The 24486-nt window shown below is 42.0% G+C and overlaps 1 protein-coding gene across 1 annotated transcript in view; it reads left to right on the forward strand.

The window, feature by feature from the left end:
• Positions 1-1240: 1240 nt before the first annotated feature.
• Positions 1241-24486, forward strand: part of KCNH1 (potassium voltage-gated channel subfamily H member 1) — a 253988-nt gene continuing 230742 nt past the window's right edge. The window contains exon 1 of the mRNA XM_018552733.1: positions 1241-1366. Within this exon, the coding sequence (XP_018408235.1) occupies positions 1294-1366 (73 nt within the window). The 5' untranslated portion in view covers positions 1241-1293. The remainder of the gene's footprint in view (positions 1367-24486) is intronic.

Here is a 24486-nt window from a genome sequence, read left to right on the forward strand (position 1 = left end):
GGGGGGGGGGGAGACATGCTCCTGGGACCGGTATAAGAGCGAGCCGGCTCAGAGGATTAGTTGAGTATAACTTTTTTAATTTAAGCACCTAGACGAAAACTGTAAGTGTAGACCCCATGCACTGTAAGACTTAATAATAACTTTCCCCCGAGTTCTGGTTTAAGTGCTCATTGTATCTATGGGGTGAAAATAAAGAAGAAATACTCACCTGATCCTCGGCCCTGCCTGGCTGCTAGACCTGTCTTCTCCCCTGGGCTCCGGTGGTCTAAGGACCACTAACGTCATGACGATGATGTGAGGACACCGAGGGACATTCCAGCACCCAAGAGGTTTGAGCAGTCACTGCAACAGGACCAAGGATCGGGTGAGTATATCTGCTTTATTTATGCCCCTAGACCAAAACAAGCAATTAACCGTTTCAGCGCAGGGGTAGCACCGCACAACAAGGGTCAAGTGTTTGTTTTATCTACGGGGCGAAAATCAAGGAGAAATACTCACCCGATCCTTGGTCCTGCCTGGCTGCCAGACCGGTCCAGGGAGCCTCTTCTCCCCCTTGTTCCAGCGGTCTAAGGATGCCATTATGCCTGATGGAGGTCCATCCATTGGACGTGAGGACCTGAGGGACATTCCAGCGCTTGAGGGGGTGAGAGGTGACCGCTGGCCGCTGCAGCACCCCCGAGGATCAGGTGAGTATCTGCTTTGTTTTCGCCCTCCAGACCAAAATGAACAGTTAACCCTTGCAGTGCAGCAATTTGGGAAAACCCTGCAGTTCTTCTTTAAAGGTGAAGTAACCCCTTTAAGGCAGCAATTATCAGAAGGCAGCTTCCATCAGTTCTCTGGTTACAGGATCCCATTTTGAATAGCCACAGATATTTTTTGGAAAGCCACGCACGAGTTAATGGCATGTCGGTGGAGGAGCAGAGGCGCCATAGTCAGTGCAGGTCTGGGAAGGCAGTGAACAGGTTACTCCATCCGGTCCGCTCTAGTCGGCGGCAGTGCCGCAGCTCGTTTCAGCACCGCGGAGAGCGCAGAGCGGCTCGCTGCTGAGCAAAGGGGAGGAGGCTTATGTGGGAGGCGTACAGGGGCTGATGGGGTGGGGGGAGTGATTGAGGTGGATGGCAGGGAGATCTCTTCCTTCTACTGATGCAATAGCAGCTGAGCTGGATTCTACTCAGGACCATGAGGACCTCACTTGAATTAACAGGAGCTCTAGCTCTTCTTCTCCCACCACTATCCTGAACCCCCCCTCCATCACTAACCCTCCCCAAGCGCCGGACTGCAGCTGCCTTGACCATGGCAGGGGGTCGCAGAGGTCTGGTTGCCCCCCAAAACACCTTTTTGGAGAATATTGTCAGGAGATCTAATGGTAAGGACCGGGAGAGCCATCTCACTACTCGCCATTGTCCAGCATTGAGTAGGCATGCAGAAGGAAAATGCCATGGGATGATGATGATGAGCCAAGGGATCAGGATGTTACGCTTATTGAATACTTGCATGGGAAGTCCTCACTTTTGCCATTTAACCCCTTTTCAGCCAGCAGAGATCACACTAGGCGCAGCTGAAGCATGTGGCAGCGAAGTGGTTAAGGCATCACTGCATGGGTAATCAGCCAAAGTGAATCAGCCCATTAGAAGGTAATACAGATCTCACATTTTTTCATGACAAGGTTTGTATTGGGATGGTTGGATGGAAGGGGGGGGTCAATTGAAGTGTCTTTGGCTTTACTTGGAGGAGTGTAATAAAAAAAAAAAAAACATGCATGTTATACATGTAGAAATGATAGAAATTACACTTCATCTCTCGTTTCCTTGTTGGCTTTTTAGTTGCAGAATTTTCTCGTTTCAAACTGGATCCTGAGTCATCACTGGTCCTCTGTGACACGTGATGGGTGATGGATGCCATCCAGTATATTTAATCATGTCCTTGGTGCTGAATACTACGTTTTAATGAAGGAAGAGAAATCACACCTGGAGCAGACTTTGATCATTTTGCAATTAAGTTTGTCATATGGAATGCTTTTAAACTAGGAAGTCAGAAAGATAATCTTTATAATGTCTTGCAAGCAGTATATTTGCAGTAGATTTTATAATGGCTTGCAAGCAGTATCTTTGCAGTTCGCAGGTGACCTTTATAATGTCTTGCAAGCAGTATATTTGCAGTTTGCAGTAGCTTTTATCATGGCTTGCAAGCAGTATGTTTGCAGTTTGCAGGTAACCTTTATAATGTCTTGCAAGCAGTATGTTTGCAGTAGCCTTTTAGCAGTTGATCAGAGTTCAGCCTGCGAACATCTTAGTAAAAGATCATTTTAGATTTTGTTGCTAGTGGCTCCTGCACATTGCATAACATCTGTGCTGCAGTCTCTCTCTTCATTAAATAACCCCATAAAGTCAAAACTATAAATAAGCCATTTATTGTTCAGATATGTAAGTTTATCATTGCAGATAAAGTGGTTTTAGTTTTTTAAAACCATAACATAACCTTTAAATTAAAAGGCCAACTAGTTCTTTTGAAATGCAAATACCTTCTTTACTATTTTACTACGGCGCTGAGTAGGTTTTCTGTACAACTTACCAACCTAGATGTCATATCAAAAGTTAGCCAGTAGTGGACACAGATATTTATTTATTCATCATAATTCCTATTATTTATACCAATGGCATAGAAGCAATAGGTCATATAGACAAAGAGTCTCCACAATATCTAGTGCATGTGGTAAGATCAGTTGCCTAGGTATCTCTTTCTTCCATCACCTTTGAAACCTTTTAATCGTTATGTAATTTTTGTGATTACATTTTTCTAAGCTAGCTTTGTTGTTTGGCATTGGCTGTCAACGCGTTAATTCGTGGCTCAAAGTTGCTTTTCATTCTGGTAAGCCCGTTGCCATTTGCCTGTTTTCGTTTTGTACGAGAGAAAATGAAATTTTGATAAAGAGGGTCTTGTGTCAAATGTCCAAAGGAGTAGTGGCGCAGTGCTTTGCCAAATTTCCAAGAGACTGTACGATCTTCATGTAGATTTGTGGAACTGTGCTTATTGCAGCCAGGATGCCAAGATGCCATCCAATAAGTGACAAGACCAATGCTGTGCAGTTGCTAAAAGCAACCACTATGGTGGGGGCAGGGAAGTGGAAGGTTTCTAGTTGGTTGCTATGGGTTTTTGCACTCCCACATTGCTTTTTCTCTTTTTAAAGAGTCAGTCCTATTCCAGCTCTTGGTGGATGCTGGTTAAACCACCCGATTTAATTTGCTACATCTCTTAGGGACTGCTTGTGGGATCTCTGCTCTTGAATGCCTGCACACTTGCTGTGACTATTATGAGGGGTTCCCACTCTCCCTGCTGGATTTTTTTTATATTACAGAGAATGAGGAAGGAGGTGCTAAAGTACGCAAAGGGGGGCGGGAACACCCAAAACTCCCAGGTGGTTAGGAACAGCGTCAGGAATTAAAGAATGACGATCTTGCTGTTAAAATATGCAAGACCTAGGAAGCCATGGGGCTGACTCAGCCCACCAGGCTACACTCATAGCTAAAATATCACGTTTGGGTAGGTAACCCTCCAATTAAAGGTTTGAATGTTGATTGAAGACTTCAGCAATAGGTTTACCAATATTGTTCTGTAACCTAAAAAGCAAGAGTAATGTATGGATGATCATCCTTACCAACAGTTCATGTGTCTTATTTAATGCTCCATGAAAAACTATACATTAGATGAGCTTTGTACAGCAGCAGTATGGGTTGCTGTTGTAAATAAATCAAGATCTATCCAGTACTTAATTTAACCAGAATCATTTAGTATCTACAGGATACTTGTTACTACCCTGCCTTATAAATAGAGAATCCAACCTCCTAAAAATGTATTTGATATATTTATCCCATTTTAGTTCAGTGTGTCATTTCTACAGGTATGCACTCAAGAAGTACTATCAATGTAATCTCATGATGGTACTGAGGTTTTATAATATTTCTATGTTCCACTTGCTTTTATAGTTCCATTATATTGAAATGTGCTGTTCATCTAACAATTTAGGAGCTAAGCTTTTGTCACTTCCTCCTGTCCAGTAGGTTTTGCTCAGTTGGGTTTCATAACATTCTATATTGTGTATTCACTGGTAAGCCAATATTGGTTTATTTGCCTATTTAAGCTTGTTTGAGCCCTTTGCTTGGTAGAGGTACATAAGTACCAGCACGGATTCCATACATCTGGTTAGCAAAAGGGGGCAACCCCTGAGGTCTTTACAGATGCCAGAGTGGCAAAGTTTTGTTGAACTGAGTAGCTTGATACATATGAGCTTTTAAAGGAAACAGACAGAAACATGGGGCTGCCATTGCTGACTTCTCTTCAAAATGCTAGTTGTCTGGATTTCATGCTGATCTAATGTACTCAGTCATTTTTAAATCACTGACCCGTAACAACTATGCAGATCTGAATTGCTCTGATTTTTTTGGGGGGCCAGTAAATCAAGAGTATTAAAAATGTAAATCCAAAATCTATTTTTCAGTATGCTTATCAGTATTCCTTACTGTGCACAGTTTTCTTAAGCAAATGTTTTTGAGTTTCTTATCTGGAGATCCTGCCAGTAACAGAGCTTCCTGTTACAGGCCGACATTGCTAAGTCACATTTTAGTAGTAGCATTGTCATCCTGCCATGCGTGCTCCTTCAGTTTGCCATTGGGCTGCCTATCAGGTCTTTTAGCTACAGTGAACTATATAGAATTGCATGGCAGGCTGACAAAGCTAAGCTGCTGCCTCACAATAAGCAGCAGTGTTGTCAGCGCACCGTGCAAGTTTATATAGTTCACTATATCTGATAGACCTGATAGGCAGCCCAATAGCAAACTGAAGCAATGCGCATGGCAGGCTGATAATGCTACTACTAAACTGCAAAGCAATGGTTTAGCATTGCCTGCAACAGGATGGACTGTTACTGGCAGGATCTCCAGGTAAGAAACTTTATAACAGAGTCACACAAAAACATTTGAGTATGAAAACTGTATAGAGTGAGGTATGATGCCAAACATACTGAAAAATAGATTTAGGGCTTACTTACGTCACTTACTTTAAAGTCAGAGGATTAGTGAGTGTAAGACAACTAGGATTTTTAGAAGGCGGTCAACAGTGTCATCGTCTGTATATCTCTCAGGACTGGTTTCCATTAAATGTTTGCTTTGCTGCACCTTTAGAGGACTGGTGTCTACAGTTTGTGACAAGCCCTAATGCTGTGGCATCCCTTGCTGTCAGTAACTCCCCCACAGAGAAACAATATCTGCTGGGCTGGCGCTGTGGATCTAAAAGCCGAGCACTAGGAGCACACTGCGTGAGCCACGTATGAGCACTTAGGATGCTTTTGTGTTTTGTGAGGGCTGAATGCCTGGATTTGCCTTGAGGATTGAAGGTCAATAATGTGATTGCATAGTCCTAATTGTCATCATCACATAACCTTATCTTCGTTAAACATGGGTTCTTTTTTTTTATCTTAAAACTCAAATATTCTCCAAAAAAGAATGAAGCACCTCTTAGGAAAGCCATCTATTCTGTCTACTTACATAATTGTTCCATGCTGAGATTTGGACAAACAGCTTTCCCATTTAGTCTGTTTCTTTATTTTTTTATTTTTAACCACCAAAAATACCAGTAAAGAGAAGAGATTCAGCAAGTCAGTAGATTGGAATTTATTTTAATTTTACATTACGGCATTTAGGAGCTTGGCTTGTGTTGGATGATTCTTGTTTGCAATTGTTTGTTCCTCATAGACTCAAACATTGTAGGAGAATCTTATATCTACCTTTTCATATCTGCCAAAATGAAACATACCGTATATAAGCTTAGTTAACAAGGAAAACAACAGTACACAGCAAACAATATATTACCAAATGTCATTTTTTGACAGTTTTAAAGTGGTAAAGGTGAAAAGTGATTGGCTGCTCTGGGTAACTGCTTTTTTCATGTCATCATTAGACTCCTTTAGTAAATCAGCAAAGGCATCTCTTATAATGTAGAATCCCAGCTTTATGGAGTATGTGTGCTACTCTCCAACTTTTGATCATAGGCTGTAAGTTGTCTGTGGCACTTTTGTTTGTATGTTTGGTGGATCACTAATGATGACAAGTCCATGTTAGCTCTTATGACAGCTGGAAAGTTGACATGAATCTCTAGCAGTTTATGATGTAACCAGTATACTGATTTCTGTCGTTTTAGTATTGGTAAAGCAAGGTTTGCTGATACAATCACGATGACTGATGGGATGCATTTCTCTGTGTGTGAAAGGGAGTGTAATTATTTGTATAACAGAAGCATGTTTACATGTTCTGCGCTAATGAAATTAATTGTATCTGGAGATCTATAGTGACACAGGTGCAGGGAGAGATACAAAAATGATTGTTATGAGAAATATTGTTTAGATTTCTCTCCTCCTGCCTTCCTCTAAACCTCCCCGTTCCTCTGTCCTCTTCATTCCCTTCCTGTCACCCTTTTCCCTCTCACTTCTTTCTCCGAAATGGCTTTATGCTCTTCCTCATAATTTCTTCCTAACTTTGATTTACCCTTCCTCCTTTCTTTCCTACTTCCCTCCCTTTTCACCTTCCTTCTTCTCTCCCTTCCATCATCCCTTCACTCTTTCATTCCTTCCTCCCCCTTTTATTCTCTTTCCATCCTTCCTACTTTCCTTCCTTCCTCCCTCCCTCCCATCCTTTTCTCTGATTCACTTACACTTCCCATTTTCATTCCTTTCTCACCTTACTTTCTTTCTCCTCTGTCTTATTCCTTTCTACATTTTCCTTTCCCTGCCTCCCTCCATCCCCTTTCTTTCTTCCTTTTTTTTCTCCCTTTCGTCTGTGATTCCTCTCTCCCCTTCCTTCCCTATATCATTCCTTCCTTAATTTCTCCCTTTCTTTCTTCCTCTCTATCCTTTCCTAACCCCTTCTTCCTTCCTTCCTCCCTCCCATCCTTTTCCCTTTCCTTCTTTTCTCCCTTTCATTTTGTCTTCCACTTCCTATTTGCTTTCCTTCCTCCCCTTCTTTTTTTCTCCTCTCTCTTATTTCTTCCTTCCTCACCTTTCCCTGCCTCACTAAATCCCCCTTTCTGCCTCCCGTTCTTTCCTCCTTCTTCCTTCTTTTTTTTCTACCTTCCGTCATTCTGCCTTCCTCTGCCTTCACTCTTTCACTTCTTCCTTATTTCCTCCCTTCCTTTCTTCCTCTCTCCCCTTTCCAGTTCCCTTATTTCCTCTCCTCTCACTATAACTCTATTTTACCCCTTCCTCTCTTTTTTATGATTTTCCACATGTCCTTTGCAAATATATTGTATAGTGACACCTGTCCTGTTTCTTTTCTCCCATTGGATAGGTAAGTGCAGCAATACTAGATTTCACCTGCGGGTGGAGCTGTAGGTGAAATTTGTTTTCCCATCTCTCAATAAACCCAGGCAAAACCTTTGATCTGGATTTACCCTCAAATCCAAAGCTGGTTTCTAATTGGTTGCATTGCATTAATACATTTCTTAGCTACTTCCACTGTGTTAATAACTAAAGCCCTTGTAATTACTGTTATACATTCTGCCATTGTGTTAGATCGTACATCATTTACAATCACCAGGAAAGGATCTGTGCAGTGTGATTTGGCTTCTGAAGCTTTTATGAACTCACGCTATGCATTTGTTTAATCTCGCGGATCAGGCCTGCTCAGCAGTCTTTTTCCATAGTCACAGCAGAGGATGAATAGTGCAAAGTGTTTTAGGTCATTTATAAACGCCTGACTTGGAAAGCCATCTTGTGGCTTCTAGGTGCTTAATTGATTACGGCAGCTGCACCGGGGTTCCACCATCAAGGAAATAAATACAAGATTGTACTTTCTTTTCTCATTGCTACCTACTAAAATATTTAGGCTGAGAAGCATGGCAAGATTGTTTGCTGGGTTGAAGTGCATTTTCACTTATTGGACAAAAATCACAAACAAGATATGACTGGATGCCAAATACTCTTATTTAGCTCAGCATGTCTACACTGCTCTGTCAGATTTTCTGGCTTCTGAATCGCAACTTTTCAAAAAGCACTCGTTGTCAAGTTGGAAACCATCTCTGAACTCTCAGGAGACACTGACTTCCTTGGCTGCGCTAGACGGAAGTGCACGTGCCAGGGTCTGCTGAAGTGAAACAAATAGAGAGGAGGGGAGGCAAAGGGAGAACCTGATACTGCAGTTCATTGACAGTTTTTGAGTGATGTCATCCTTCCTGGCATCCTTCCCACACAGATTTGAATTTTTTTTTATCTTCACCAGATGGCTTTCAAAAGAGATTGTACACATTTATATACTTGTATTCGGGATGTGCTTTTAGGTTGAAACCAAGCAATTCAAAATTAGCGTTTATGATGCAGTCAGGGCTGACTATGCATATGCTGTGAACTCAATGAGGGTAAGGTATAGACACATAGGAGGGGAATTAAAATGGTGCAGGAAACTGGCGGGAGTGGCGTGTACCACATTAACAAAACAGATAGACCGGTTTCAGGTATTTTTGTTCCACCTTTACCATAATAGAAACTGGCGTAGGTACTGCGCCTAATTATTCAAAGGGATTACGGGAGTTTCCAATATAGAAAACTGCTGAAAAGATTGGACCCGGTATGTGATGTGAATTCTCGTCCAGTGTGCCAACTCACATGCCTCTCTCTGCCCATGCAGTGAGCACACTGCATAGGCACAGCTTGCATATTGGCAGGTAAAGCTCCTTTCAGCAAATGCAAGGTTAACAGCCTTAGCCCTCGTTCACACCTGACCGTTTTGTAGCGTGTTCTACGCTCGACGAACGCTCTACAAAACGGTAAAAAATATAAATCCCATTGTAGTCAATGGTCTCGTTCCCACCTTGCCGTATTTCCGCCCGTCCCTAACGCCCTACAAAACGGCCCACGCCTGAAAAGGTCCAGGTACTACTTTGGGCCGTTTTGTAGGGCGTTTTCCATTGGGATACAGCCAAGTAGCCTTCGGAATCGCGCGACGGTCGCGCGACTTTTTTTGCCGCGAATCGCGGTAAAAAAAAACGCGCGACAGACGCGCATATGCAATACGCCTAGGTGAACGAGGGCTTACTCCTTCCACTCGCTCTTGGCTGAGTGTGAGTGGCAAAAGGAGGAGGAGCAAGCATCTCTAGCTCTCCTCTCTATTCCATGTTTTGCACAACACACCACAGAGATCAGAGCAGATCACTCCTAACTAAAAAAAGAGGCTTGAGTCCCCTTTGTTAATTGGGAGCAGGATCTGCTCTTTTTCTCAGGCATAAAGCCTGCACCACTCTTCTGAATTGAGAAAATGGTGAAGATCCTGCCCCAAAATAACAAAGTGGGCGTGTGTGAGTGTATGAGTAACTAATAGTACTCGTACACTGGTATTTTGTATTCATTGAGGAAGACATCTAAAAGTTTCTTGAATTAGTCTATACTCTCAGCTGAGACTACCCCCTGGGGAAAGGTGTTCCACAATTTTACGGCTCTAACTTCCGCTCTAATTTCAGGTGATGGTCGCTTGTCTTCTTAGGAGATCTTACAGCAGTTTTGTTTACTACTGATTCTACCACCATCACCACTATACAATTTGTACATTGCAATCATATCCCCTCTTAAATGCCCCTTCTCCGGAGTGAACAAGTGTCATTTTTGTAATTGTTTCTCATAGCTTAGGTCCTCCAGCCTTCTTTTTATTTTCATTGCCCTTCTCTGGACTCTCTCAATCTCGAGGACATCCTTTCTGTGGATAGAGTATAACAGACCTTGCACATATTCATTTAGAAAGTTGGGAGCGGCACGTATTTGCACTTTCTGTGGATCGGTGACCAAAGCTAGACCACATACTCGAGATGAGGCTTAACCAGGGTTTATAGGGTGGTAGAATTTTGGATTTCTCTAAAGTAATTGAAGTAAAAGTGGAACAAGGAGGTATTCTGTTATTTTGTTGAAAAGGGGGATCTTTTTTAATGTGGTGACACTGAAGATCCTATTTGAATTTTTTTTTTTATGGGTATTAGTTGTGATGTTGTGGTAAAGGGTAATGCAGACACTCCAAGGTGACAGTGAACTTCCTGATCAGTATAATGTCATTCTGTCTGATAGAATCCTCCTAATTGTCAGAATTCTCTGCTGTAATTGGTTATCATTGATTGCTCATTGAGGGGAGCCATATAGTCTCCTGATTACTTCTGTTTCCCTTTGGTACTTCTGAACAGCAGGGGTTCTCATGTAAGGTTTTACGGAAAGGCAACTTGCAAGGTTAAAGGGAACTGCCATTATAGACAGAGGGGACCTGCCAATGCCATTGCTACTTTTATTTTTATATTGTTAATAAGCTGCACATTCTGGGATTATTATCCCCATCCTTTGGGATTTCTGTGCTCACTCAAACTGTTCAGTTGCAGGAAAGTTTGCAAATAAGCTCACTGGCACTGCTAAGGCAGCTCCCAAACAAAACAGACCACCCTTGTTGGGTAGCCAGAAGTGGCTCAATGTTCAGAAGTAAAGGGAGCCAAACCAAAAGGAGTCCAAAAGTGCCAATAATTGATCACAGGGCAACAGTTCTTCAATAATTGTTCATTAGGCCTGATTCTGGCCAGAACTCACTGCATCGCATTGCGGCTGGGTCACTATGTTGTGGGGCAGGAGGGACGTGGTGGTCCATTGACGTGAAACGTCCTCCGGCCGCAATGCGAGGAACACAAGGTACATTATGCCTGCTGTTCGGTCCGAACAAAATAGTGCTTGCAGCATTTTGTTCGGAGCGGACCGGACTGGACCGCAGGCATAATGTGCATGCCTATGCAGAGGCCACCTGAAGTCTGACAGTTTTTGCTCTATGTGAGGTCAAACTTTTGACAAGGCACCAATGGTCAAACTTTAGGTAACTTCTGGCCCATTGAGGACCTATTCATACCTATTTGTTGTATAAAATAAACACAGAGAATTCAACTGCGCCTACATGCTGCTTGTGAACCAGCATCTTTGTGTGGCCTACACCATTTTATTTAAGAGAACCTATCACCAGACCATTCATTTCAACATGTGTTGGTCTGAGGCTGCTGCCTGGCGCTGCCATCCTGGTTGTGATGTCAAGAGCCCCATCAGACTCAAGTGACATTCTACTATTCCCCTTTGCTCTTCCTCCATCATCTACATAAAAGGTTATACAAGGAGGTGAGGGAAGAGATGGAGGAGTTGGGCCAGCACAGACAGTAATTAGACACTCCCAGAAAACCTGCAATTTTTTGGTGACAGGGTTTCTTTAATGAGGAGCGCTGGTAGGCATTTTAAAGGCATCTATTCACTTAGTCCCCAAAACACACAAATCTATGCGGTATTGGTTTCCTTTTTTCGCCCACAAGATAGAGAAAACTGGCACTTTCTATATAAAGGAAGCCAGCACAGTTGTTATAATTTGAGACTAATTATTCATATTCTGGAAGAACTGGTTCTTTTTAATTGAATATATCGCAAACCTAACTGCAAAAGGTATGCTATGTGCGTTAAACACGCAAGCATAATAAATTGGTTTGAACCTTAAACCAGCAAAATCCTGCAAGAAAGGACATTAGTAAAGAGAGCCACATTAATATGATAACCAAACCATGGCTGCACCTCACAATTTACTCCATAATGTATTAAAAGGTTTCACTAATGGATGTTTCATGTAGCGGGTATTAATGGAGCTTGAAAAGGAGACTTTTTTTTCTCTCTAGAGTAGAGTTTGATTTCAGCGTGGATTGAAACGTGAGCGTTGAGGAATCTCTGTCAAACTAATGATATTACACAGAGTAGCTCTGACACTGGCTGCTAGAAGATTATTGTAGTCAGTAGTTTTTCTTCTCCAAGTCTTGTCATGCATAAGTACGTTTGAATAAGTTGGAATAGATCCCAATATGTGTACGTTATATTTATGGCAACTTTATTTTGTATGTATCTACAAAGGACTTAATTTAACTCCAGGCAAATGAAATCTTAATCTTTGCATTGGGGCTACAAGATTTGATTTGCCCGGAGTTCTGCATTAAAAAAAGCATCTTAAAGACAACCTTGTATACCTTGAAACAGTTTTGCATATTCAGCAGGTGTGATAATTTCTAGTATATATTATTTGCTTAAAGTGGAACTCAAAGACTTATTTCTTTGCTAACTTGCATCAGTAAAAACAACAACATAAAAAAATAGAGCGTACCTGGAGCTGTTCACCACAGTACTACCTCTCTGCCACTAGGTGGTGCCAGTTTTCCAGTGGAATGAAGGTCAGCATCATCCTACCCACGTCCTGTAAGCCGAGGCTGTCATGGACCTGTCCCTCGATTGGGCTCACAGTACCAGATGTCATTCTGTGACTGTGGCTCAGCGCAGATTAAAAAAAGAGCTGCAGCAGCTGAGGTGGGAGAGTGAGGATCTCTGATGTCACTGCACTGGACTGAAGACTGAAGGAAAAAAGTATATATAGGGTGTATACAAACTCCCCACTAAAACATAAGGAGGCTTCAGGGAAGGGGAGAGGAGGTTAGAGTTCTGTTTTGAAGTCCAACTGCAGCAAAATATTTTTTAGATTTTATAGAGGGGTTGAAGCCCCGTCAGGTTTACAATTTTACAATTGTAAAACAATTGTAAGCCCCCCTGTCAGGTTTACAATTACTCCTCTTAAGGAATAGGCTGCCTAAATGCAATGCACCTTAACAGACAGAAACATTTTTTTTAACCCTTGCAGTAGGGGGCTACCCCCCCCCCCCCCCCCACTGCAAGGGTTAAGTACTTGTTTTTGTCTAGGTTCAAAAATAGCAATCTTATGCTCACCCGATCCACAGAGCCGGCTTGCTCTTAGACTGGTCCCTTCCAGCTTGCTCCTCCTCTGCTCCAGCGGTATAAGGTCCAGGGAGTCATCAGGTTCTATACACAGTGTTTAGGAGGTTAGGATGCCGAGGGACATACAATCACTGAAGTGAAGGAGGAGACAGGCAGAAGGGACTGTTCTAAGAGCAAGCTGGCTCCAAGGATCAAGTGAGTATAACTTTGTTATTTTTGAACATAGACAAAAACCCTAGCACCACTGCAAGGGTTCAGGGTAATTTTCTCTGGTGTTCTGCTTTAACAATGGCTAGTAGCCCTACCAGGCAGAATGAACAGCCTGTGTATGCAATGAGCAAAAACTCTTGGCTGGAACTGGGCATTAAAAGGAAACTTGTATGGAGGTAAAAAATGATGTTCTCATTGTTGACCTCACCTTCAAAAATGTTAGTTGCCTGGCAGTCTTTGGGTTTCATACTTGAATCACTTTGCTGGAAAAAGTATGCAGCAAGCAAAGCCCGGACAAAGCCTCATTCACCTGCGCACATGAAACTGTAAGACTTAAATTTAGGGTGAATTTCTGCACCCAAGATACACCGCTGTGGCATACAGCCGTCCATTATAGTAAATGGATGTGGGCTGTACATGGGATTACATCGCTATGTGTAAACTCACGCAGCCATGCGGGTGTACAACCCAGGATGCAGCTAGCCTGCATCCATGGGTGGATGGCTGTATGCTGTATAGCTCCACTCGCCCATGTGCATTAGACCTAAAGTCAGAACTTCTGCTGTGTATACTGGATCAGTGACACAGAAAGTAGCACCGACTGGATCAGCATGATAGCCAGTTAATTAGCATTTTTCAATAGCAGAGATTAGCAGTGGCAGCCTACAATTTACATTCACATCAGTCCCTGCTCTCGAGCTTACAATCTAAGGTCCCTATCTCACATACATACTAGGGCAGATTTTATCAGGAGCCAATTAACCTTCCACCATGTCTTTGGAGTGTGGAGGAAACTCACATAAGCATAGGGAATACATACAAAATTCATGCAGATAGTATCCTGGGCATGATATAAACCAGGGACCCCAGGGCTGCAAGGCAGAAGTGCTAACCACTTAACCACAGTGCTGAAATCTGTTACAAAAACTAGTTGCCTGGCTATCATAGTAATCCAGAAGCTTCAATACTTTCTCATAATCTTCCCTGGAATATGTATGAAGATCAGGGAGAATCAGGAGTTGAGGCAGGACTTCACTGGCGGCATACTCTACTCATTCCATGTCATTGACTCAGAAAGTATTGAAACCAGAGGACCAGCATTCAACTAGAAGGCTAGACTTAGAGGAGGAAGTAGTTAAATTAGTATTAACTCGCAAACTTTTTTTAAAATAATTAATCCAGATCAAACAAATATACATTGCCCAGCAAAATATTTCTTTACATTTTTGCCCAAACACTTACAGTCATCATGTTTCCAAACAGCTCCAACTCTCTCAGCTCAGCTTCCCTGAACTTCCTGTCCAGTACAAAATCACAAGGGACAGAGCAATCTCCAGCAGCTGGCTATCCACTAGCATGTTGAAGGAAAGAGGGAGGAGGAAGAAGAGAAAAGGGAGGAGCAGGGAAGTGGCTTGCCTTGCTGTGTCTGTGTGTTTGTGAAGACACGCAAAGGACCCTGCAAGGGAAAGGAGCCACTCTAAAACAAGATATGAGGACCAATGCTCAGGGGACCAACTGATTCTGCAGGAAACTAAAACTTATAAACATCAAGAGCAGCATCCATTGTAAGTGATTTCATCAGCATTTGAAATACCTTAAAAACATTTTGACTTTAATATCTCTTTAATGGCATCTTATATTCTCTCATTCTGCCAAGTGTCCTCTAATTCCCCATACAATTACCCAGGGCAAATACGCCCAAATGCAGACGTGACGCCATTATGCGCTTAACTTCAAAACCTGTCAAGAAGCTTTTCCTTCATCTTAATTCCTGAGCCATCTCTCAGCTTTCATGCCACGGAGCTCAGAGCCGTATCGTACAATAAAAGAGAAGCTGGCACTTTCGAGGGTTCTGTCTTATTTTTCCCCCGTGTAAAATATTTAATTGTGACTTTTAACACGGCGGTGGTAAAGGGCTGGAGATCTGCCGACTCCACTCTGCCGTCTAATTATATATTTAGATAAGAAGCCTTCAATGCCAGGGCTATAGTGTTCTGCGAATCTCCACTTTGCTGGAAGATGTACAATACAAAGATGAAGGAGAATTCACTGAATAACTTCAAAAAAACCAACTGTGTTCTCTAACACCGGGCACAGAGCCAATGAAATAAATCACTTCTTCACTTTCTTTTACAGCGCAATTGCAGCCAAATAGCTAAATTTGCTATTAAAACACATGTATAGGAAAAAGAATTCTAAAATGATGCCCACCTTGTCAACCATCCACCCTTGCACTGCTGTATGGCTCTATATGGAAATGGTGACAATACCTTTCGGACCCCACAGTTTTCTGCACCGGTGACTGATATATTGACTTGTCACTCTTAAAGGCCAACTCTAAGCCCAAAACAAAAAAAACCCACTTCCAATTGTTAAGTCTCAAGGTGCAGGGATAAGGAGTAAGTCCTCATGCACACGGGCTTTTATATGCATCTGGGCAAGAATCTAAGGATCCGGACAGATGTGGCTGTGCCAATTTAAGTGAATGACAGGGTGACAGTGGCCACATATGTCCGTGGCCTGCCTGGATGTAATTGTATATGGAATGATTACCTGTGGCTCAGGATAGATGCTTGTCCCTGGACGCAGTAACTCTATGTTACTTACTTCTGAATCCTACACTATGTGCTACACACTACTGACCCCAGTACTGTACGTTACCTTCTACTGACCCCTTAACCCTTTGTTACTGACCTCTGAACTCTACATAACTAGTGACCCCTGAACTCTTTAAGCCTTCCTTACATTTTAATGGGCCTTTGCTAGGTTATCTCCTTAAAAAAGCGCACTGCACCCTGGTGATCTCTGATGTCTTCTGTGTTGTTCAGGTTGATCTCCACCTCTATACTGTTGCTTACCCCTGGTTTAACTATTTGCCTAAATCTCGAGTGTAATCCATCTCATCTGATAATTCTAGAGGACAGCTTTTATTCACATGGCACATTTACTAAGTCAGATTCAGATAAGACAATCATTAGGTCATTTTTCGATTAGTTCAAATGATTAACTTGCGCCGGCTGAAATGTCACCTCTGGCGGATCTGAATGGATGCCCGCTGATATCGGATGAGCCTTGTCTCTCAGAATCTGAGTTTATTTCATTGCAAATGTCAGAAAAAAAAGTCTAGTCTTTTATTTAACAAATATCCCTAAATATGTCATTATGATAATCCTCTGAGAAAAAAAAGGATGCGGTTGCCAGAGCAACACCTTTACAACTCAAATAAAATTCTAATAACAGTGATGCGGCCACCAGCTGGGACTTCTATTACAATGTGAAGGTTTTACCTAGTGACAGTAATGTTTGTACTGGCAGGAAACAAATGGAATAATGTTAACCCACAATACACAGATGCGAATATTTCCCGTTGCTGCTCTACAGAGATGAACAGATCCGTACGCCAGTCGGGAAGATCTGATGGTTTCAGAAGTGTGATCCCTGCTGTATCACATTGTAAAGCTTCTATTATGTTAATTAGCCTAATATCTATTTAATGAACATAAAATGTGCTTTATATGTAAGTCTGCATTTATATAGTGGACAATTATATAGTGGAAACGTCATACTGTATATACCGTACATATAATACAGATATAATAAGTTCTATGAATAAACAACATGTGGAACATTTAGCCTTGTGTGCTGAGGTAACTAGAGTTCATGTAGAACATTTAGGCTTTATAGGTTGAGGCAACAAGGGTCCAGAGACAGAAAGTCATAAACATGGTTTTTGCCTTTGGCTTAAGGAACAATAGGTCCAATGGTTCACAGCTGTCCTCTAGCCTTGATGTGAGGAAGTCTTAGCAAGACAAGACGGTCCATCTGATGTTCTTGGCATGATCTAATACGAGTAAGGGTGGCATTTTTATCTGATTTTTGGAGATAATTCAAGGTAACACAGATGGTGTAATTGTTCAAATCTCTATATGGAGGCGCCTGCAAGCCCATATTACTTGAACTTGCCTGAATTGCTGCATGCTCCCAGCTGGCCAGCTGGTTGTTAATCAATGTAACAATTGGGGAGAGTCCCTTCACATTACCTTACATCGAACCTGTTATTTATGTCATGCTTTTAAAAAGCAAACAATTCTGCCAGAGAGCAGATGCCATAAAATACACATTATTAACTTTGTTATCCAGACAACCCTCTTCTGTGCTCCCCTCTGACTCTAGTTTCCCTTTGTTACTAAACGATCAAGTTAGGCAACTTCAGGTCAAGCCCGCTCCCTTGAAGCTGTGCTCTGCCCACTCTCCTAATGGCCAGTGAGGTACTCGCATTGGTCAGGGAGAGGTGTGTGGGTGTGGTTTAGAAACTGATGTCACATTATAGGTAGAGCACAGTTCAGAGATTGTTGCCTTTGCAGATTTGACATAACATTTTGCTAAATCTCTGTGTATCGATACTGCTGGGACATAGAAGAAGGGGATTGACCCCCTGCAAATAAAGAAAGGATCACAGACTGTACGCAACTATTTTGCTGCAAGTGTACAAATATGGTTACAATTACCTTAAAGTGGAAGTTCACCCTAGAATTACTCAATGAACATTATACAGCCATATAACGCATGTACCTTAATAAATGCATAGTGCCATGTTTGACTTCTGTCCATGTTTCGGTTGTCCAGCAATCAGCATTGGAAACTGCCGGCTATTATCAGTGACACTGTGCCACTCATGGTGTCGCTCAGTCTCACTCATTCTACCTACATCCTATGATTGCAAAGCCTGACCGGAGACTGCTTGAACATACTATCAAAGATGTAGATAACATGGGGGGACTGAGTGACACATAAGTTGCATGGTGTCGCTGGTAATAGTCACCATAATTTATCAAAAGCATTTCCCCTGGAACTTCAATAGAGCTGTAAAGTGAACTTGTGAGGACAGCAATATAGGGGCTACTATATCCAATAAAAGATGTGGGCTCCTGGTGTGTCATCTTGATCTTGAATTCATTACCTAAGGCAGCGGTAGGCAATCTCAGCCCTCCAGCTGTGCTGAAACTTCAATCCCCATCATGCATCTGCCTCTGAGAGTCATGGTTGTGCCTGTCAGTCCCGCAGTGCCTCGTGGGACTTGTAGTTCCACAGCAGCTGGAGTGCCAAGGTTGCCTACCCCTGACCGAACGAATCACTAACCTTTATACTTGCACACTCAGTTGAGCTTTTATTATAGAGATTTTGATGGAGGACTTTGACACACCTTTTACGTGTAATTTCTCTTGTGATTATTTTGTACTTTAACATGTTTTCTTCTTTAACTTTCAGTCTGGACATTATCCCATAGACAGACAGGTACAACTATAACACTCTGTAGTGACAACGTATTCGTTAACTGCCTCCTGACTCCATCCCTTCTGCTACCTTACTTGTTCTGTACCAATCTCTGTTAATTTACAAAACACGGCAGTAAAATTAAAAAAATTAAAAAACAGGGGGAACAATCAATGGCCAGCCACGTTGTCAAAGAGTTGGAGGTTTCTGATTTCCCACATTCCGGGAATATTGTGTTTTGTGTTATCTCTTGTAAAATAACAAATGTTGGCATAGAACTAACGTATTAAAGGTCAACTCCATCCAAAACTTTTATTTCAGGCTTGGGTGGGCGCCGGTAAGTTGAATCACCTGCCAGCATCTAAGATCTTTTGGGACTCCAATGGTGAGGTTTCCCTTCATTAGTTTGTGTCTGCACTTAAATGAAAAAGTCTAATGGGATATCTCACCACTGTGGTCCTCAAGAAATCAGTCCCCCAATGCAATGTAATATGGGATTATCTCTTCTAGCTCAGCCAAGGTGGGACATTTGTGATTAGAAGTGAAGCTATGGGCCAGGTCAGAAATTGCATACAGTGTATAATGCTCTATGCCACTAGTAATAACACTGCAGTATTTGTTTTTCTGAGTCCCTGCTCTAACATAATTGTATGACCTGTTGATCCTGACAGTAGGTTTGTTATTTTTCCTCTTGCTGTTCATTCTGCAGTGAAATCTGACAGCAGCGTTGTCACCATGTAGGCAAGATAGTGTTAGATGGACATGGACTTTTGCTGGACGGCTTGGCCTGTCACAGGAAGAGGACATATACAGGGGCATACATAGCCTTTTTGCCTTCGGAGGGGGCGGTGTCCTGCCAAGCTCCTGGCAACCATTAACGTCACTGGTTGTCAGGAGCTCAGTGGGACTTCGGCATGAGCTTCCCAGGTTGCTAAGAGTTGGGCAGAGAGATGGGTATGGCCCTTACACATCTCACCCGTCCAGCTCTTAGGAACCTAAGACTCTATGGGCAGAAACGGGGTGGCAGGCACACTGCGGCCATGCCCCTCTGCCTGCTGCCCCCCCCACGTGACCCAAAGAGATGCTGCCTGAGGCAACAGCCCCAGGGTGCCTCATTGTAGGTACAGACCTGGACATATAATAGATCTACTGGCAGGAAAACCGGTAATAAAACTATGGTAAAGGAAGACTCCTATAAAATGCTAGAGACAGACTTCAGCATATATGTCATTTTTTTATTTTGCCCATAGTTCCACTTTAATAAGGCTTAATTGGTTTATGTATAGGACAGACCAGGCATTATTTCATACTTAGATGGACTTTGTTTAATACAATTTATACTACTGAGCTAGTGGAGAGGGTCTAATGTTATATTGTTCTCTGTAACTGATGCCTTTGAAGGGGACCATATAGTTCCGGCCATTGTGTTCACAGCTTGCACCCTCATAGATATTTGCAGTCCCCATGTAAAAGAAATCAGCATGTGATTCAGCTGACCAGCAATCACGCAAAGCTGAAATAGGTCCTAGGTGGAGATGACCTTTAACATGTAGCGTGTGCTTAGCAATGTTAATTGGTGTCTGTGTGTATGTTCCAGTCGAAATTCTCCAAAGCCTTTGTTTTTAGCCTAAAAAAGGTCCGTCTATTCAGTAGATGATCAAAGCAACAAAGAGAATATTGACTACTGAGGTGACCCGGGCAGAAATAATTGACCTTTTTATGTGGCTTTTTTACATAAATATGTAAATTAATTTTTATAATAATATATATAAATTTCAGGTTTAGGTATTCCTAATGACCCAATATTAGGATTAATCAAGTCCTGCTTCTCTGTGTTGCACACACCAAGCTAGTCTAGAGAGACTTCACTGATCGAGTGAAGGTGGTCCCTTCCCCCCATCCAGTCAGCGCTGTAATTGGATGCTTTGCAATAAAATTCATCACAGCGGCTTCGGCAACGCACACTTACTAGAAAATCCACATCACCTGATATCGTGTATGGTAATGTGTATTCCGATAGGAATACTCCTTTTAAAAAAAATTCCACTTTTTGTAAATAGTTAAAAAAATAAAAAGTCAAATTAATTGATTCAATTATTATTTAGTAATCTATCATTAATTTTTTTTTTTCATTTCAATTTACAGTCATCTAATATATTTTTAAACTGGCTAAATTAATTTCACATTTTACTTCTGTGCAACCATGACAGCAGTACTCTTGTGTACCTCACCTCCCAACTTCAGACACCTGCATCGCCATCCTTCACATTTCTGAGGAGAGCCTTTTCCTTACAAGACAGGGAATGACCTTGCAATCACTTTTAGGAGGATCATTAGAATGCCTTATCATTACCAGTACAGAAGGAGGTAAACATTTGCAATGACATCTGCAAATATAGTTTAGGTATATACAATTTTTTGTTTGCTCACAAATCACTTTTAAAGGAGAACACTTCCTAAAGGATCTCTACTGAATAGACTCATTCTAAATTGTTTGCATTGTTTGCACCTGTGTCTTAGACTAATCAGTTTCTTAATGCATTCATTAGGGCTATGCTACACGGCAAACCCCACACTATAACCACGGGTGAGAGAAAAGGTTCATGGTGCAATATAGTCTTATAGAAATATAAAATCATACATTGCTCATAAAACTACAGATCACTGATTGCCATTATACTGTAGAAAAACTTGGAGACCAAGTGTCAAAATGTTTCAAATGTATTGCCGCTTTGAAACACTGCACAAAATCTAGGCCTGGCTAATTAAACTATGACCCAAAAAAAGGTCCACTGTCTAAAAGGGATGTGTAGGCAAAACCAGAAAACAGCTCAGATCATTGACAACAGTAAATATTGTAGATTTTGTTTATTTGAATGTGTTCTTTTTAACTGTGTCAACTGCTGGACTGACATTAAATATATATATTGTTACAAAATGATGAAGGGGAGACACTGAGATTTATGGATAGATGAGTGCAGGTAGCAGCATGTGAGCTCAAGTGGGATCAGCTTCCATGCAATTTTGTTTATTCTGAGTCCATCCCCTTGGAGCTCATGGCTGCAAACTGCACTGTTTTTCTGGAATAATGTCAGTACAAAAGTTGTCATTTTTTCCCAGGGTTTCTCCATACTCTATCTATACATCTGGCAATATCAGTAAATAAAAATACAAATTCAAATTGTTAGCTGCAAATGAAAGTCATTTTTTTATGATGACCTGACTGAATATCGCTCGTGTAGCTTAGCCCTATAAATGTGTTTGCACATGTTGTTTATGTAATGGAAGTGAAGAAATGAAATGTATACAATGAAATAATATTATACAGAACTTTAAGGTTATGTAACTGGTTATATAATTCAATACCTGCAAAATAACAAAAAAGTACTTCACACCAGGAACAAAAAATACACTTAAAAATAAATATATATATTATAAGAAAGAATTATGTGTCATTTCAGTTCCCTGTGAGCGTGTTTAAGATGTTAAGTACATGCTATAATCAGTTACTTTCTAGTTATTGTGTGTAATATGGATCAAGCTATAAAATGAAGATAATTTCACCATTAATCTAACTTACATAAGCCAAGTGACTTTGAGTAATGCGAATGTGTAAAATGGATAATGTAAAACTCGCTAGAATTTTGTATTTGTTTTCAGTGATCTGGTCAGTTTTCCATTGGCAGTGTTGGACTGAACCTACCAGGGGATGCTTGCAGAGTATCTTCTGGTGGCACCATCCAATAGGGTTTGAGTATACCATGGAAAAATATTTCATTTCAGTATCTTAAACTCAAAACAAAATCTGTTTATAAATGTGAATGATGTGTTTATGATGTAAAATGTCAATTTGTCATTAAGGTTACTTTTAATGCTCAACCCACAAAACCCATTTACTGTGGGCCGTGTGTACCCCAATTTGGTGCTGCACAGTGTGGAATTAGTGTGTATGGCATTGTACTGATATTCCTAAAAATAGCCAGTTTAAAAGATAGATTTATACTTTCTGTGCCATCCCCAAACCTGTTGATTTGGAGCCCTTCCCACCATGTTTCTTAGTGGCCCAATTATAGAAAGACTATTTGGCTATTTGTTGTGTTCTGCGTTGAGGATGGTTTATATTTTCTCATCTGTGCTTCCGACACTCCACCATGTTCTACAATCTAACAGGAAGATCAGACTGCCAACAGAATGAGCAAAAGAGTCTTACTAAGGCCCCGTTCACACCTGACCGTTTTGTAGCGCGTCCTACGCCCGACGGATGCTCTACAAAACGGTCAAAAATATAAATTGCATTGTAGTCAATGCCCTCGTTCCCACCTAGGCGTATTTCCGCCCGTCCCTAACGCCCTACAAAACGGCCCACGCCTGAAAAGGTCCCGGGACTACTTTGGGCCGTTTTGTAGGGCGTTTTCCATTGGGATAAGCCAAGTAGCCTTTGGAATCGTGCGACGGTCGCGCGACTTTTTTACCGCGAATCGCGGTAAAAAAACCGCGTGACGGTCGCGCGACAGACGCGCATATTACAATACGCCTAGGTGTGAACCCAGGGTAAGAGTATAATAAAGATCATTGTCCCAATTGTTAGCTAACCTCATTTATCACCACATGCTATAACAAAGTAGATTGTATGTTTTTATCAGGGCAAAGTTCTTTGTGATGTTTTTGTGGGAGGGATGGACAATGTATCAGTATGTTACCTCTACTAGGTCAAGGTAGGTGTGAGCTAGCATTACCAACCTAAAAGAACCACCAATGGCTAAACATACTTACAGGCCAAATGGATGAATGGGTGGCACTGCCTAACCATAATACACTCAGGAGGCTTATAAATCCAGCCTTTAGAGTTCACCTGACATTATTCTCAATTCACAAAGGTAAAACATCAGGTTAAGGATCCTTATTTTCAAAAAAGTGCCAATTATTTTGAGCTAAGTCGAATTATATTTGCAAATGACAATCATACTTATCCTTGTGTATACAGTGAATTAACCCTAATATCAGGTATATCAGAAACCTGTGATTCTAGTTGTTGAAGGTTTTAAAATAGCATTCTTTATACTTGGGGAGGATGTTTTTGTCACAGTTCCTTGTACATTGATCCAGCGCCGGGTTTTGCCTCCTGTCCGAGCTGCTCGGTTTCCTGTCAATCCGCCCTGAGCCTAGGTGTTAAAATGCTTGTGCACCTGTGCTTTAGGCTCTGTTCACACCTAGGTGTATTGAATATGCGCGTTTGTCGCGCGTTTCGTGACACGCGTTTTTGCCGCGATTCGCGGTTAAAAAATGCGCAACAAACGTATGTTTCCAAGGGCTACTTGGCTGAATCCCAATGGAAACGCGCAACAAAAACGCAGCAAAGAAGCTCATGTACCTTTTCAGGCGTAGGCCGTTTTGTAGCGCGTTCAGACGGGCTGAAATAAGGCAAGGTGTGAACCATACCCATAGAAAACAATGGGATTTTAATGTTTGAGCGTTTTGTAGAGCGTTCGTAGAGCGTTGAACGCGCTACAAAACTTACAGGTGTGAACCAGGCCTTAGCTTTAGAGCAACGTGTCTCAATGGTAGTAGGGGGACCCTCTGTTTTCTGTGGCATTCCTAGTTTTTGGTATACCTTGTATTTTGTGTCTTTGCTTGTTCTTGTTGTTTTCAGTGTGCCCTTCCTGCTGTGCTCTTGCATTCCCTCTGTTTTCTGTCCGTCTAACTCTTTGGTTTGCTGTGGCTGTGAGTTCTCTCCACAGCATGTTGCCTGCTCTGTTTTGTGGTTGCCTCCTGCTCCTGCTTACTGTGGTTATTTTGCTCTGTACTATTGTGCACCTCCCTCCTTTCTCCTGTGCACTCCCCTCTGCTGTTCCTGTGTATCTCTCGTCTCTGTGGGTACACCTGTTGTGTGTTCCCTTCTGTTACCTGCTCCCTGTGTCACTCATGTCTTTGCCTCCTTGTCTCTGCGTCTTCCCCATAGTGCCTGTTTTCTGTACCGTGTATCCTGTATGTACCCTGTGTCTTGTCCAGTGTGCTGTGGTCCCTGAGTACCCGCTGGCACTGTGCCTGCATGGTTGTGTCAGAGAGCCGCAACCTGTGAGCTGCCCCGCAGCTCAACATCCACCCCATCCACACCATCAGTGGCTCTGGTGAAGACCAGACGGCACCTTAGATCCTGCAACTCTGGCACACTTACGTTTGTTGTGCGGTCGCTC

This window comes from Nanorana parkeri, unplaced genomic scaffold (assembly GCF_000935625.1).
Source record: "Nanorana parkeri isolate BGI_ZX_2015 unplaced genomic scaffold, ASM93562v1 scaffold1, whole genome shotgun sequence".
Taxonomy (NCBI): domain Eukaryota; kingdom Metazoa; phylum Chordata; class Amphibia; order Anura; family Dicroglossidae; genus Nanorana; species Nanorana parkeri.